General features: G+C 29.6%; 1 protein-coding gene across 3 annotated transcripts in view; it reads left to right on the top strand.

Annotated features, from left to right (window-relative positions):
- Positions 1 to 1,395: 1,395 nt before the first annotated feature.
- Positions 1,396 to 17,777, top strand: part of LOC111986962 (putative leucine-rich repeat receptor-like protein kinase At2g19210) — a 32,825-nt gene continuing 16,443 nt past the window's right edge. Inside the window, exons 1-4 of one of the 3 annotated variants that reach the window (XM_065777003.1) lie at positions 1,396 to 1,699; positions 4,935 to 5,087; positions 14,963 to 15,512; positions 17,100 to 17,584. In XM_065777003.1, coding sequence (XP_065633075.1) covers positions 4,949 to 5,087; positions 14,963 to 15,512; positions 17,100 to 17,584 — 1,174 coding nt within the window. In that variant the 5' untranslated portion in view covers positions 1,396 to 1,699; positions 4,935 to 4,948. Of the gene's footprint in view, positions 1,700 to 2,799; positions 2,909 to 4,934; positions 5,088 to 14,962; positions 15,513 to 17,099; positions 17,585 to 17,777 lie in introns of those variants that run through there. The other 2 variants (XM_065777004.1, XM_065777002.1) reach the window with 2 other exon arrangements.

The raw sequence follows: 17,777 nt of genomic DNA, 5'->3' as shown, positions 1-17,777 counted from the left end.
TTCGAGGAGGATCATCTCTTCGGATGAGCAAGGCATGGATCAAACGTATACCTAATCACTCAAGGTAATCTTCCAGGATGATCTACTGATGGAGACAGGTGATATAAACGTACAAAAGAAAGTTGCTACTGCCGCATTGAATGCATTGCAACTAATTTTCTGGCGGCATTTATGTGAAGAAGACCTTTGAACAGTGCTGTCTTGACTACCATAACTCACAGAGGGTCAAAGGGGGTGTCTGATGGGACAGACACTCAAGTGAGGGTTTAGATGATCAACAAGTGTAGAATCAAGATGGTCAAAAGGAAACTATATAATGTAAGAGACCTTTCATGATAAAAGAATGGGAAAAACATAGAAAGAACAATGTAGCCCCCAAAAATTGTATTCAAACCCAACAATTATTGATTTATATGAGAAAATACCTCCTCGGACAATGAATTCCTGCAACTCAATTTTTCTTGTTTTTGCTTGATCATCTTTCAAATCTATACTAGTTGTTGTCAAATTCATTAAACCCTAGTTTTTCGACCAACTTTTTACAAATTTATTGTATTGGGCTCACTAGGTCAAGATCCCATATATTTTGGGCTTGGACTGTAAAACGTGTCCCTACAATAAATAGACTGTTAAAATATCAAGAAATTTTAATATTTTAATAAAATAGACAATATAATAAATAATGGTTATGTAAAAAAAAAAAAAAAAGCAAACTCTTATCTAAAATAAAAACAAATTTTTGAACAAGCTAATACAAATGTTCTTAGAAATAAATTCATATTTATTCATTTTAAAAAAAAAAAAATCTAGTAAATACATTATTATACATGCAGGTACATTCGCATAAGAAGACAAAAAGAGAGGATTCCATTAACCTCACAATTGATGAATTGAATGAAGCTAGGAAGTGAAGGTGCATGCTGTGGAGTCCACATCGTGGTTATTTCAAAGATTCTCTGACAAAATGCTATAGAATCCTATCCATGAAGATAGCAATAATTTGTACAATGGCATTTCTTGTTTGGCTGAGCTGCTTTTTAATCAGTCATCAGTGAGATTGAGCGTGATGCACAAGTCATCAGGTCTGATATTTTTGACTCTTTTGCTCTCCTCGCCCGCATATTTTCCTCCCTGTCTGAAAAAAAGCACACGCTTAACACCAATTTTCAAAAAGCAAAACACTTATGTGACAGGAAATGACATAGCGCATTCATTGAGCTCTTGAGTCTTTGACAAAACCGTGTGCCGTTTTGGTTTTTTCACCAGAAATCTTTTACTGTTTAGTGATCAATCAGTTTTCAAAAATTGATGGCATTTTGATTATTACCTTCAATTATGTGGGACCCGGTGCAGTGTATAGTCATATCAAATTTCAGACCGTTGGAACTCCCTCTCTTTCTTTTTTTTTGGCTTCTCTGTGGCTTAAGCAAGAGTTTTACACGACCTTTTCTCTCATATTTTGCTCTCTTAGTTAAGATGACATTGCTTATAACCCAACCTCTCCCATTCACTCATCTCACCCACCTCTCAGATCCATAAAATCACTTCCTTGACTTTTTCTGTGAGCCAGCCTTTATATCAAACGCGTGGGGCACGGTTGAGAGAAGAACCCATCCAAGCAAAGACCCAGTACCACTGACACCCTCATCTCTCACCTGCACCGACATCAGTCAGTTCATCAGCTCCGACCTCTGCCCAGGTGACCACGTTTTCTCTCTCTCTCCCTCCGTAAACCCACCTTGCTCTGTTTTGTGTTCTTCTAAATTTCGATGTTTGTATTTCAAAGTTTTTGTTCAGGTCCTCTGTTTTGATTTTGTTTGTGTTTCAATGTTTTTTTCAATTTCTCTAAATATTGATGGGTTTTGTAAAATAATGATTTCGTGTCTGATGGAATTTGTGTCTAATGGGTTTTGTGAAATAATCGACTTTGTCTGTGATGAAATGTGGACTGAGAAACTTTGATTCGGGTATATGTTATGGGTTATTGTATGGGTCAGCACTGGTTTATGCTAAAAATTCCTTCTTTTTGTGACTTTGTTTGCCATTGTGTGTGCTGAGTCTTTAATAAATATTTCGTTGCTTCTGTCTCCCTTCTTTTCTTTATATTGATGGTTTATCAGAAATTTCATATTTCGAAGCACTCCTTTATAATCACTTGAAGGGACTCTGTGTGTGATTTATTATAAATTCAACATCTATGGTCATTTCTTCTTGACAAGAGTGGCTGCTTTCTTTCTAATAATAAAGTGTACAACTGGGTTTATTCTTTCTCTTGGATCAGATTGAGTCATCACTTTTATTTTGTAACTTTGTTTTGTAATTCTATAAAGCTTGAACAAGTCTGTTTTAGGCTAGGTGACACCTATTCACTAACTACAGTGTACATGATCTTACCATTTTTCTCTAATCTTTTGCCCTCATTCGCATAATTTTTTTTTTCCATGCTCTAATCCGGCCAAGCAAACAGTAGTTTTTCCCTCTCAAATTCTCAATCTTAGGCTCCCAGTCCCACCTATGACCTAACGTTCTACTCTTTAAGAACACAAGCTCTCAGTCTCACTCTCATCAAGACTCGTCTCTGATTCTCAGTCTCTCTCTCACAAAGAAAGACTTTCCTTTCAGTCAGTCTCCTTATCATCTCCGTTCTCCACCGTGGCTCTGCTACTATATAGTTCTGTCTTTGGTAACCCTAACCCCTAATTTTTTTGGTTTTATTTTGAATTCACTGAATGTTTCTTGTCGATTCTAATTTTTGTTTTTTGTTTTTTTGTTTTGTTTGTTTGTTTTTGTTTTTGTTTTTTTTTTTTTTTGGTTTTTTGTTTTTATTTTTTGCGTTATTTTTCTTGTAATTTCAGGGGGTAATTTAAGAGAGTAAAGGACTAAATCTCAAAGGCTTAAAGAGTTCCTGGTATTTTCATACTATTTATAATTTTTTTTTGAGTTCACTAATGTTTGATTTTTTTTTCCTATGCTGTTTGATTTTGTTTGAAGGGTTCAAAGATTGTAAATTTATTTGTTGATCATCCTTTTGATTGATTATACTATTCTGATTTTAGTTTATTATATCATGCTATTATGGTTTTAGTTGATTATCTTGTTGTTGTGATTTTAGCACCGAGTAAGCTGTGTGTATGGCTTCTGTTTACTAATATGTTATTAAAATTAGTGTATGACTCTGAGTTTTAGTTAAAGGTTACTTAGAATAGTAATTTTTAAAAGTCCAGCCCATATAACTGAACGAACCGCACTGAGCTGCCAAGATTAACCGCATCTTGTGTAGACTGGTTCTTACCTTTCAAAAAGTGAGTTGCGGTCAAGCATAGGGTGAAATTGCACCCTATAGGCATGGTGCAAAAAACCTTTCCAAAACTGACCGAGCCGAACCATGTACTCCCTTACAAATGAGAAGGAGAGGACTGAGTTTGAGTTTCAATTTTATTTTACATGCTAATATATTATGTTATGTTATCTAAATAAATGTGTGGATTTGGATTTTGCTACAGTAACTATGTAAATATTATAGTTATTATCTACCTACAAATCTATTTTTTAAATCCTTCTTTACTCTAGAGATGATTTGAAGAGTAATAAAAAATTAATAAGGAATTAATAATTTAATAATCAAATGTGTAAAATGAATAATCTAATCTTGGTATTTTGAAGCTTAAAAAAAAAAAAAAGAATTTTTGAAAGGTAATTGTATAAAATAACTAAAACAGACAAAATTTTAGTTAATACAAATGCTTTCAAAGGGAAGGCCTAGATATAGTACGTTTGCAATAACATGCGACTGTATAGTTTTTTTTTTTCCTAAAACATGTGACCGTGCAGTATCTAAATATCTAGGACGCCGGACTCGAGCCATTTCCAAAGGGAAAGGTTGACCTATAGGCTATAGGGACAATGAATTTGAAGAGAGAACGAGCGACGGGACTTTCACGGCGCCAAAATCATTAATCAGTCAACACCCCTGTGCAGAAGTCAATTGTTTGTTTCTTTTTTCCTTTTCCATCATGGGCTAAGGCGTAAGAGAGATGAACACAAGGGGGGAGATACCTGGATAAGAATATCTCCATCCAAATTCCCAAAAAAAAAAAAAACCATCTCTATAGTATAAAAGGAGGCAATCAGAGGCGGAGCCAATGGGGGGGGGGGAGGCCTCCCCCTGCCGACTCCTCAAAAAAATTTCATATGTATTACTATTAGGAATTTTTTTAAATGCTTTATCCTCCTTGATGCAGAAATTAAACATAAATCTGGAAAAAAAGTTTCCTGGTCCTGCTGAAATAAAGGGACAATGACAAGCTTTACCTAATGCCCAATAAGCCAATGATAACGTGTAAGGAAAAAAAAAAATAGAAACAGGGAAAAAGTTTCCTATCACAAGCAAAAATAAATGGAAGAATTTCCCTTTGGCACACTAACACACACCAAGAGCTTTGACTTGTTAGCTTTTAAAAATCATGCCCTTAGCTTAGCATAATAATAATAATAATAATAATAGTAATAATCATACATTTTAGTGTCTTTCTTATGACATTTCAATTCAGTCCTATATTTTACACACACATTTTTGTTTTTGTCCTCAATTTCTTGACATTTCATTTTTAAATTGTGGGTTTATGTTATGAACAAAAAATTTTAATTATTTTGAAAAATAAATAGAAAGTCAAATTTTACTTATAGTTTCAAAAACAATCAAGAAATGATAGTGAGACCGGGATACAACTTTGCAAATAAATTATTATTTTTTAATATTTTTCAAATTAATTTATTTCCGCAATTTTTTTATAGTATTAACTTTAATGTCTAACTATAGTTAACGTATAATTGGTTTTTGTATGACACTTATAGTTGTTATTGTTTTTTGTTTTTGGTTTTTATTTATTTTTTAAATATTGACTTCTAATCTTGCCGTGGAATTGAAATCCTAGCTCCGGCACTGAGCATGGATGATGCCTTAGAATCAATTTCGGCTCTAAAAGTGTGGGTTGTCGGTGTTTTGGTGATTGGTATTCTTGACAACTGGAAACTAGCTGGAGGAAGTAATGAACATGCAGGAAGAAAACTTGTTGATCATGCTTCAGGTATGTTATTAATCTTTTTGGGAAAAAGTTAACAAATATCTTCTCCAAAGATCATTGGTTTATGAAATACTTTTAAAAATCTTTTATGAAAAAAAAAACAACTTATTATATTTCACATAAAATTGATTATTATTATTTTTTAAATTGTCCATTAGTAAAAGTCCAAAAACCCCATCAACAAAGACCCTTAATCTTAAAGCTACCGTTTTTTTTTCAACCTTTCTTCAGTAACTGGCCTTTAGACATGCTTGCTTGTTGCCACAGATATTGCGAAGGCAGAAGCTTTTATTTTGTTGCTGTTATTATTATTTTTATTTTATGAAAAGCAGCTTTCAATTAAGATCACATTGCTTTGCAATTTTTTATTTTTAAGTTTTTCTTTTTATTCTCTAGCAATCGATGCTAAGTTAATATTACATACTCGCATAGAGAATCTTGCCATCATAATGATTCGGATTTATACAAACAAATGCGCACACACTCTCTCATTGGTGTTTTAAAATGGCAAAATCTATTTATTCTATTCATGAGTGGAAACCACGTACCTCAACATTATTGGAATGCTACTATCAAAGTTCAGGTCCGAGCTCAAGCTATGTTGTTCTGAGTTCCAGAAACAGCTCAAAAAATGTCTATGGTCAGACCGTGGTGGACAATTCAAGCCACTCTACATAATAGAGTTGTAGTGGGTTTAATAATAATAATAAAGTTATGCATCAACGGTTTAACTTTTTTTCGAGAGTCAAAAAAGGTGGCTTACGTGTGATATCACAGCCGACCACACCTCACAGATACATCGCCTGGGAGTACTACCAGCACTTAAGAGTTAAACTTACTTTCAGTATTTTTTTTTTAATTGGACATCTCTTTTTTTTTAAGTATACAATTTTTTCAAAAAAAAAAAAAATTAAGTATACAATGACAAGTGCTAGTTGGTTTAATCTTCACATTTTATTTTATTTCGTTAGTGGATAATGTGACAATTTTTCATAAAAAATAAAAAGAAATTTCAGTTAAAAAAATATTGGACAGTAACTAAGTGGTAGTTGATTTGTATATGTACTGGAGGGAAACAAAACATATATACTTAATTTTTGAGAGAGAGAGAGAGAGAGAAGAGAGAGAGAGAGATTCCATTACATAGCGGATTATGAGTAGTCTCTTATCATGTACTTTCTTTTAAAATTTTCAAAAACTAGTTGCTAGTCCGTGCGATGCACAGAAAAGCTATTGACTCTTAAAAAAAATAATTCAACATTTAATAAATAAACATTTTTCTAGTTAGTATTTAAAAAAAAAGAATAAAATATTTAACTTCTATACTTTTCTATAGTGTAGGAGTATTGTTTAATATTGAATGTTATTGAGTTGCAAGTGCATAATTATTGAAACTTGCAAAGTAATTTACAATTTTTAAATTAATAAAGCAAAACTACCTAATAGTTATATATTTACACACACTGAAAACTAATATAATTTGCAAATATATAAACAAAGACCATGGTATGAGGAAGACTCACTAAGTTCCAAATTTTTGTATTAATATGACTTTCTCATAATAATAACAATTAGACAATTCAAAACATGGAACAATATCAAAACAAATAATTAATCAACCAAAAATCATAGCTTTTAAATAAGAAAAAAAAATCACAATCACATGAACTTAAATAAAAAGCATTTAAGGTGAAGAATTAAGATCAACTAATTAAGACGCAAATATCAAATACCCAGAACTTAAAGACTTCAAAATTTATAAAATCTTCAAATTCCACTTCAAAACCAAACCAAATTCAACAAACTTATATATAACATACCAAATAAAAATTTATCCTTGGTGAACATGCTACAAAATCAAATTAAAGAATTAGAAAACAGAGATTATGTACTCTATATACCAGATTATAGGTGACATTTAGTGAGGAATATCGTAAAACATTATTGCACCTAAAAGAAAAATTAGATTAAAAAAAAAAATCTACTAATTCTCTTACCTTCTAGGTTGTGTTCCTAGGAATCCTACAAAATTAAAAGAGGAAAAAAAAAAAAAATGAAGAACCATCAAGTAAACAATTTTTTATTCAATGGATGGTGAGTTCTTCAAACATGTGTCAAAGTCCACCGAAAAAATGGTGTTTGATAATAGATTAAGTGTGGTCTTGAAAGTAGCTCTCCCAATATCTACTGCCTCGCTGCTTTGATGAGTATTAGCTAGGAGGTCTTGCACTTTCTTGTGCCTTATAGCTTGGTTAGCATCAAGTGTCTTGTTGGTGAATAGTTGTTCCATGCATATTCTGCGAAGGTTTCTCCACCGGTTGAAACAGATGCCCTGCGTAGGTTCTTAGGGTAAGGGAAGAGTTCTAGCCTTCTAGGGTTTTTACGTTTTAGTAGTAGCAAAATAGCGTGTAGTATTCTTTTTCGCGTGTCTTCTTCTTCTTTTTTTTTTTTTTTTAATTTTTTTTAAATGATAATGATGAGTTTGAGTTTATGTTGGACTTATAAGAGAAATAGAGTTTTACTCTTTGTTAAGTTTGGACTTAAAAAAAAAAATTTATTTAAATATTGTGTTGATGTGGAAAATTGTGAGAGTTTCAGAGGCTTTGATTTTATATGTATATATATATATATATATATATAGATTTGAAAGGTTTACTGTATATACATTGAATTTTCTCTAAAATAATTATATAAAAAAAATTTCTTACTCTTTATCACACACACTCACTTCATTGGAAAGACCAGGGTAAACACTACAAACACAGGGTCCCTAGGATACAGCCAGACATTATAATTTTTTTTTTTTCTCTGAAGTGTTGGACATTATTTAAAAGTTCTTTATAGATTCCTTTCCTTCCCTTTCCCAAACACCTTTTTCTTTTCTTTCAAAAATGTAACACTAGAGAATTCTCAAAGCTGCTTTATGGCCTAAAAGTCATAATCGCTTGGCACTTTTATCCGAAATTATAGCAAGGCGCTTATAACCTTGGTACTAATCTTCTATTCGAGTGAGTAGGCACAATATGTCGAGAAAGACCAGCATGGATAGTGCACTAGAATCGATTTTTGTTTTGAGAGCATGGCTTATTTTTCCTTTTCGCTTATTTTTCTCTTTTCCCCACTCACCTTTCTTAATGACTAGTTTTCTTTTCCATATAAAACAAACAAAATAAAATCTATTTTTCTTTCTGGATTTTAGTAATGTGTACCTTAAGAGCAAACAACAGTATATCATTTTTGGAAAAAGTTTTATTGAAAATTGAAAAAGTTTTGATAGCTTTTTCGATAATTTTTTAAAAAACGGATTTGTTAATATAAGCCGGGGCTTACATTAACCAGACCCTTTCTTTAATGTCTTATACGGAATATGGCACTTCTTTCTTTCGTTAATTTTTTTTTTTTTTTTGAAAATAAATCTTTTCATTATGATAATTTGGAAAGTTCACTAATCAGTTTACAAAATTTTTTAAAATTTATTTTTTGAGGGGGGCCACAAAAAAAACTGATCTTCCCAAGATCAAATTTTTGTTTTTTTTTTTTTTTTAAATAAAACGAAATTTCTATAAACTGAACTTCCCCTGAAATTATTTTATAAATAAGAATAAAACACTGAGAAATGCATATATGCTATACCTTTAATCAAACACATACTTACAGTTGTATATGTGTATCTATAATTAAATGCATATATGCTATATATAATTATATATTTATATTACAAGAAATGCTATGTCTACAACATTTAAATTATATCAATTTTACAATAAATCCGAAGTGGCAGGTTGTTACTGGTTATTATTGTTGGGACAAAAAAGTAATCTTACTATTAGTTTCAAATTTGAACCAATAATAACTAACCACCTATGATTTGTTGTAAAAATGTTGTAAAATTGTTGTAGACGTAGTATCTCTCTTATATTACAGAAGGACTCTTAAACAAAAATTTATAGGTGAACTCCTGGTTGGCCTTGCATTTTGTTTTTGAAGTTTCTATAATTTTTGGTCAAAACAAGTGGAATATCTTATATATAATAGCTGCTATAGTGCTTCGGTGTTGTGCAAATGACGTTTTTTACTGTGCAAGCACTGTAGCGGCAACATTTTAACATTAATTTCACAACAAATCATAGGTAATTGGATAGCATTGGAGCTACAGAGCTTTTGGTTTATTCAACTGATATTGTAGATACAGTGCCTAAAGTTTTTTTTTTCTTGTTATCGGTTTTTTTTTTTTTTTTTTTTTCTCTTAAATATTGATGTAAGCTGACATTTATATTTTTATGCCGACACAACAAATTTCTCAATATTTTCACAATTATTGACGTGTAAATTTTTTACAAGTCGAAATAAAATAGTAAAATATGAGACTGTAGCCAACTTCAACTAAAAATAAATGTTTTAAAAAATGTTACAACACATATTGTTATTACAATATTATCACAGTTGTTGAAATTTCTGTTTCTTATATATTAAATAAAAAAATTGCTAAATCCACAATATTTTGACTTTGATTTTACAACAAATCATAGGTAAGCTATTATTGATGGATAGCAGTAGAGCTACAGTGCTTTGGTTTATTCAACAGGCATTGTAGCTACGGTGCCTAATTTTATTTATTATTTTTTTCTTTTCAGCAAGCGGTTTGTGTTTTTTTTTTTTTTTTTTTTTTTTTTTTTTTCTCTTAAATATTGATGTAAGCTGACATTTATATAACATTGTTATATTGACACAACAAATTTCATAATATTTTCACAATTATTGACGTGTAAGTTTCTTACAAGTCGAAATTAAATAATAAAATATGAGACTGTAACCAACCACAATTAAAAATAAATGTTTTGAAAAAATGTTATAATACTTATTGTTATCACAATATTTGCACAGTTATTGAAATCTCAATTTCTTATATATCAAATAAAAAAAATGCTAAATTCACAACATTTTGACATTAATTTCACAACAAATACTAGAGAGCGGCTACGCCGCTTCAGTGCTTCGCCACTGTGCATTCAAAGTGTTGGCATTGTGCAATACTGTAGTTGCAATAGTGCTTTGGTTTTGTGAGTCCTTTTTTTATTTTTTATTTTTTTCTTCGTTTATTCAACCTTTTGTTTATTTAATTGGCACTGTAGTTTACCGTGCCTATAGTTTTTTTTTTTTTAGTAATTGGTTTGTGTTTTTTTTTTTTTTTTAATATTGATGAAAGCCGACATTTATATTGTTATACTGACACAACAAATTTTACAATATTTTTACAATTTTTGATGTGTCAATTTGTTACAAGTCGAAATAAAATAATAAAATATGAGACTGTAGCCACCACAACTAAAAAGAAATGTTTTAAAAAATTGTTACAACACTTACCATTATCACAATATTTTCACGATGGTTGAAATCTTAGTTTCATATATATCAAATAAGAAAGTGTTAAAACCAAAACATTTTAACATTAATTTTACAACAAATCTTTGTAAGCTATTATTGATGTATTGCACGGGAGCTACAGTACTTTTTGTTTATTCAATTGGCATTGTTGCTACATTGCGGAAAGGTTTTTTTTTTTATTTATTTTATTTTTTTTATTTTTCCTCCTCTTCAGTAATGGGTTTGTGTTTGTTTTTTGAACTATTTATGTAAGCTGACGTATATATTTTTATACTGACACAACAAATTTCACAATATTTTCACAATTATTAACGTGCAAATTTCTTATTGGTCGAAATAAAATAATAAAATATGAGACTAGTCAACCACAATTAAAATAAATGTTTTAAAAAAATGTTACAACACTTATTGTTATTACGATATTTTCACAATTGTTGAAATTTCAGTTTCTTATATATAAAATAGAAAAAATGATAAATACACAGGATTTTAACATTAATTTTACAACGAGTCATAGGCAAGCTATTATTGATGGATAGCATTAGAGCTACAGTGCTTTTGGTTTATTCTGCTAGCATTGTCGCTATAGTGCCTAAGTTTTTTTTTTTTTTTTTTTTTTTTTTTTTCTTCTTCTTCTTCTTCTTCTTCTTCAGTAATAGGTATTGTGTTTTTTTTTTTTTTCTTAAATATTGATGTAGGCTGACATTTATATTGTTATACTGACAACAAATTTTATAATATTATCGCAATTATTGAAATGTAAATTTCTTACAAGTCGAAATAAAGTAATAAAATATGAGACTGTAGCTAACCATAACTAAAAAAAAATGTTTAAAAAAAAAATGTTGCAAAACTTGTTGTTATTATAATATTTTCACAATTATTGAAATCTCATTTTCTTATATATCAAATAAAAAAAATGCTAAATTCACAACATTTAAACATTAATTTCACAACAAATTATATGTAAGCTATTATTGATAGATAGCACTGGAGATACAGTGCTTCAGCATTGTACAGCACTGTAGTTGCAATAGTGCTTTGTTTTCAGGAGTCTTTTTTTTATTTTTTTCATTGTTTATTCAACCTTTTGTTTATTTAATTGGCACTGTAGCTTACAGTACCAAAGTTTTTTTTTTTTTTTTTGATTTAAGTTGACATTTAAATTGTAATATTGACACAACAAATTTCACAATATTTTCATAATTATTGTCGTGTCAATTTATTACAAGTCGAAATAAAATAATAAATAAAATATGAGAGGAAAATAAATGTTTTAAATAATTGTTACATCACTTACTATTATCACAATATTTTCATAATGGTTGAAATCTCAATTTCTTATTCATTTATATTAAATAATAAAGTGTTAATTCCAAAATATTTTAACATTAATTTCGTAACAAATCATTGAAGCCATTATTGATGGATTGCACTGGAGCTACATTGGTTTTCGTTTATTCAATTGGCACTGTTGCTACAATGCCTAAAGGTTTTTTTTTTTTTTTTTTCCTTCCTTCAATAATTGGTTTGTGTTTTTTTTTTTTTTTTTTGATCTATTTATGTAAGCTGGTATATATATTATTGTACTGATACAACAAATTGCATAGTATTTTCACAAATATTGATGTGCTAATTTCTTACAAGTAGAAATAAAATAATAAAATATGAGACTATGACTAACCACAACTGAAAATAATTGTTTTGAGAAATTGTTATAACACTTATTATTATCATAGAATTTTCACAATCGTTGAGATCTCAGTTTTCTTATAAATCAAATAAAAAAATGCTAAGTCTGCAGAATTTTAAAATTAATTTCTACCGTGCCTAAATTTTTTTTCCCCCCTAATGGGTTTGTGTTTTTTTTTTTTGTTTAAAATTTTTATGTAAGTTGGCACATATATTGTTATATCAATATAACAAATTTTTACAATATTTGTACAAATATTTAAAACAAATAATATGTTGTCATTTAGAATTTGTTCTGAAAATTTTATGAATGTAGCATTTCTCTTAAATAAAAAAAAAAAAATCTATTCAGATGTTAAAAATGATGTTGTGAAAATATTGAGGTATCTTGTTATATTCTTAGATATCTTTTTTACTGTAATCAAATTAGGTGAGCCAAAATTCAAATAATTCAAATTTTCTCACTACTGGGGCCTGCACGTGCTTGCACGTGTTGCTAAGGCTAGTTGTAAATAAAGTGTAATAAGTTCTATTTATGGTCGCTGTTTGTAAAATAGAATATAATAAATTCTTATTTTTACTTTGAAATTATTATAGAAATGACAGTTTTTGTACATGAATATAAAATTAATTCACCGTACAAACGTTTTTTTTTTTTTGGTTGAGAAACCACCTTACAAACATTTAATATGGTAAATTCTCTCAAAATCTAACAAGGTGAACAAAATCCGCAGTACCAACAAACCTATACTACCAAAATATAGTAAATTTCACAAATACAACATAATGAACACAAATATTTAACCAACACTAGATCAAATCAATTTTGAAAGAAAAAACATTATAAGCAGTATCTTCTGAAGGTGTTACGGGGGTGTTTGGTAGAGTAGTTTGAAAATTGTTGTTTGTAGTTTTTTGAAATACGTGTAGGTGAAAAAGTGTGCTGAAATATGTGAAATGCTGTTTAAAAACTAAATAATGTTGTTTGAAAACACAAACCAAATGAGCTCGTAGATATCTACAAATGGGAAAACCGATTTTCTAAAAATCAAACAACGACAACAACAACAGTAATAATAGAAATAATAATAATAATAATAATAATAATTATTATGATAGTGATAATAGTAATAATAAAGTTGTGTATAAAAAGCTATAAAAAAAAATCAGTTACTTAAAACCTATTGCTCAAGTGACGGAAAAAAAAGAAAAAGAAAAAAGAAACTTGATTTCAGTTAAACTACCACATAATTACTATATTTTTAAAATTATTTTTTTTATTTTTTAACAAATAAGTTGTCTAAAAGGAAGATAAGTTGTTTTCAAAAAGCTCGAAAAGTATTTGTTGACTAGCCCCCGGGGCCTCAAGTTAAACTGAATTCTACTAGGATTTACCACATTGACTGCTATAGCCATCTCCATATCTCTCTCTTTTTCTTTTTCTTTGAATAAAATTTCCAGAATTTATTGGCGTAAATTAAGGCTACGGAAGATTATTTGGACAAAGGAATTACTAATATATGCTTCGAGCTGGACATTTATAAAGAGAGTAATTGTATTGCATATTGGCTAGATATTCTAGGCATGTTTCTTTTGATGTAGTGTAAAGAGAGTAATTGTATTGCATATTAGCTAGATATTCTAGGCATATTTCTTTTGGTGTAGTGTAGATTGAGGACTCTCCTCTTTTGGCCTTGGAATCTTTGTATTTTGAATTTATAAGGAACTTTTAATCCTTACTACTACTACCAAAATCCTTAAGGAATTGTTAAACTATACATCGTGGGTCACTAACTTATTCTTTCTTTTTTAATTTTTAATTTTTTTATTTGAGCGTTATGTGAATTTTTTATTGAGAGAGTTTCAACTTATAGCTTGATGATATCTCTTTTTCATTAGATCAAGATATCAATTAGTTTTTAGTGTAGGCCGCGGGAGGGGGGGAGGAAGATTAATTCTTAGATCTCTTGTTAAACCATCGGATTTTTTATCAGCTGAGTTAACTGGGACTCATAGGTTTATAGATACTTGAACAGTCAAATAATAACACTCACAAATTCATGTGTGGTTTAAATAGTTTGAAATAATTTAAACTTAAACAAAAGAGTAATGTTACGAACACAAACTATTTTACAACATTTTTACAAACTGCTGATGTGGTCAACTTTTTATTGGTTTTCATTTAGGCTCACCGTTAATATCACTTTTTTATTTACAAATATTCATTGGCCACACCAGCAATTTGTTAATTTTTTTGTAAAATAGTTTGTATTTCTAGCATTGTTCTAAACAAAATTCCTAATACTTGGGAAAAGTGCATTGGTTTACAAATATCATTAGGGCTTTTGGAAAACTTTTTATATTTCTCAAAAAAGTGAAATAATTGTTTTTAAATTAATTTATTAGCAAATGTCCTATGAGCACTCGTTAACTGAATCAGTAGTTTTAAGACTTCGATTTTTTTTTTGGAACAATCGTCGGCGTAATCCCACCCATCCCAACCCTGAGATCACTCAAACTTGGGTCCATGAACCCCTCAGTCTTTAAGGCTAGGGGAAGTACCAACTCGCCTAATGTGGGCAGTGGTGATAAAATTTTAAATTAAGAAAGAGGAATTCAAATTTTCAAAAAATTCGGAAGTGACCAAAGGGTGGGTGCTTCATCTGGCCTACTTTTTTATTATTATTATTATTGGCGTTATTTTGATTTTCAATCTCAAATTATTCTTGACTTTTCCATATTGATCGATGATTCAGTATGCTTAATTAATAAATTTCTCCTTTTTGGCATAAAATATATAGGATTCATCAGCATTGATTGCGGGGTAGCTACCGATTATGTGGATGAAAACACTGGTATATTTTACCAGTCAGATACAAATTTTATCGATACTGGGACAAATAACGATGTATCCCCTGAGTACTACTATTCAGATCCTGTTTATGCACAGCAAGCGTATACTCTGAGAAGCTTTCCCCAAGGAACAAAGAATTGTTACACCTTGAAGCCTGAACAAGGCAAAAACTGCAATTACCTCATCAGGGCTTTCTTTCGATATGGAAATTACGACAAGAAGAATCAAACTCCGACATTCGATGTATATGTTGGGGTAAATCATTGGTTGACAGTGGAATTAGATGGCGCATCTCACCTAATGTACCCAGATTTCATTTATGTTCCCTCTTCTGACACCATATTGGTCTGTTTGATAAACACGGGGTCTGGAATACTCTTCATTTCCGCCTTGGAATTACGTCCATTAAGCAAGTCCATGTATCCGATTGACTCCGGAGCACAATTTAGTTCATGGCGATATGACTTGGGTACCTTAAGTGATGGAGAATTTGTCAGGTAAATCAGCTATAGATTTTATTTATTTTTAGCTATAATTTTGTTTCGTGAGCATTAGTAATAGATTACCTAAAGTAGGTAAGGGGTGAAAATGGATAATCAAAACAAAATTAAAAAATACACCCAAAATCTACTCGCATCAGCTTAACTATTTTCCTTCAAAGATGGGTTTTAGCTACAGTTACTCCCTATAGTTAGGAGAAAAAATTTAATAGATGCCTTAAGGGCATTAATTCAGAAAATATTTTTAAAAACTTTTATGAGAAAAGAAAAAAAGTAACTAGAGATATGTTCGGTAACTATTTTTCCCCTTATTTTCAGTTTTCAAAAATAATTTTTTATTTTTGAGATTAAAAAACTTGTTTGGCAACTCAAAATTGATAGAAAACAAAAACGGTTTTCAAAACTCAATTTGTGAAGGAAACTAAAAACATGCGAAAGATTGTTTTTAGTTTCTAATTTTTAGAAGTCAATGAAAACACATATTTTTTTGAGCTAAGAAGATAGATAAAAACACATATTTGATTTAATGAATCTGTCTCTTTTAATGAGTTGACATTAGAGTTCAAATATTAGTAACAACATGTTTTAATGTTTTTAGTTTTTTTGTCAATTTTTTTTTTAATTTCAACTAACCAAAAATGTTTTTGATTTGAAAAAAATCAAGAAAATTGTTTTTTTTATTTTTTTATTTATATTCCCAAACACAAGTTTTTGAAAATGGAAAATAAGTTACCAAACATAAGCTAACTTTTTTTTATAATTTTTTATATTTTCCTTAAAAGTTGTATTAAAACTTTCTTAAAGTAATCTATTAACAAAACACTATAAGGTCACCCATTAATCGAACTTTATTTAGGAAGTATTATTTATTCCCTAAATATTTGTGTATTATTTTTGTATTTTGATAACTATAAAGTTAGTGTTTTAAAGGGTGAAAGGAATAATATAAAAAAAATTAATGAAGAAATAATAATTAAATGAAATAAGATTTGAAATACGGAATTTGATCAATATGGGTGAAAAGAAAAAAAAAATCATTAATTAAAACAGGAAAAATAGGCTATTATCTTAAAGTACGATTTTTTTTTTAATTAACATGCTATACCATTGCTTTATAGGTCCAATTTGAATAAGCTATTGCTTTTTATTTTTTCTGTTTTTTATTTTTTAAAAATTTTTTTATTAAAAGAAAAAGTTAATAAATACTTTAAGGGCATTGGTTTTAAAAATATATTTAGAAAATTTTAATGAGAAAAAAAATTAAATAATTTTTTTTGATAACTTCTTAAATTTCTCGTGAAAGTAATGTTAAAATTTTCTTAAAATGATTTATTAATAGTTGTTCTATGAGCACTTGTTAACAAACCAACTCACATTCTTAGTGTGATGGTCACTTTATAAGTATAAGTGTTTGTGAGATATGGGGGGTAAAGACACGGATTCAAGTCTTCAAGAAAGAGTTTTACACATAGAGTAGAATTTTTACCTTATAAAAAATAAAAAGCACATGTTTACAAGATCTTTTTTCTAATCATATACTTATATCCAGGAAATTTTAATGTGACTGAGATTTTTCTGTCCAAGGTACAAGGAAGATGTCTATGATCGCCTCTGGTATATTTATGGTACACTTAATTATAACTCGGTGCGAATCAATACCTCCTCAGATATTGACGTGCAGGACAGCAATGATGGTTATAAACTTCCAGCACAGGTGTTAAGAACCGCTGTCCAAGCCAGTGGAGCTTACAATAATACCTTGAGTTATCCCTTTCCTGGAATCTCTCATAGAAGATGGTATGTTTGCTTTCACTTCGCTGAAATTGCTGAACTTACGCAAGGCAAGAAAAGAGAATTCATTATTTCTGTGAATCGGGGGGACTATACCTCTAAACCGATAACTCTTGAATACTTAACGCCTTTGTCCATATGTCCAAATCGAACATTTGAATCGCCGTTTCATTTTTCTATTGATGCAACAATGGAGTCCGACCTTCCTCCCATCCTAAACGCGTTTGAGCTTTACAGTGTAGCTCCTCTCCTGTCTAAACCAACTGACCACGGAGACGGTATGTTCTTTTATCTATTTATTTATTTTTATATTATATTTTTTTTTTCAACCAAATACTGCTGTTATATAATATTGTTTTGATCTTTATATTTTAAGATCATTGTTTATTTGGTTTCTATATGTTAATAATAGTCAATTTAATTCTTATTATTTCAGTTTACAGTCAATTTGGTCATTTTTGACAACTCACT

Source organism: Quercus suber, unplaced genomic scaffold (assembly GCF_002906115.3).
Source record: "Quercus suber isolate HL8 unplaced genomic scaffold, Cork oak 2.0 scaffold_146, whole genome shotgun sequence".
Taxonomy (NCBI): domain Eukaryota; kingdom Viridiplantae; phylum Streptophyta; class Magnoliopsida; order Fagales; family Fagaceae; genus Quercus; species Quercus suber.
The sequence above is the reverse complement of the archived record's forward strand: the minus strand, read 5'-3'. Positions and strand labels throughout refer to the sequence as shown.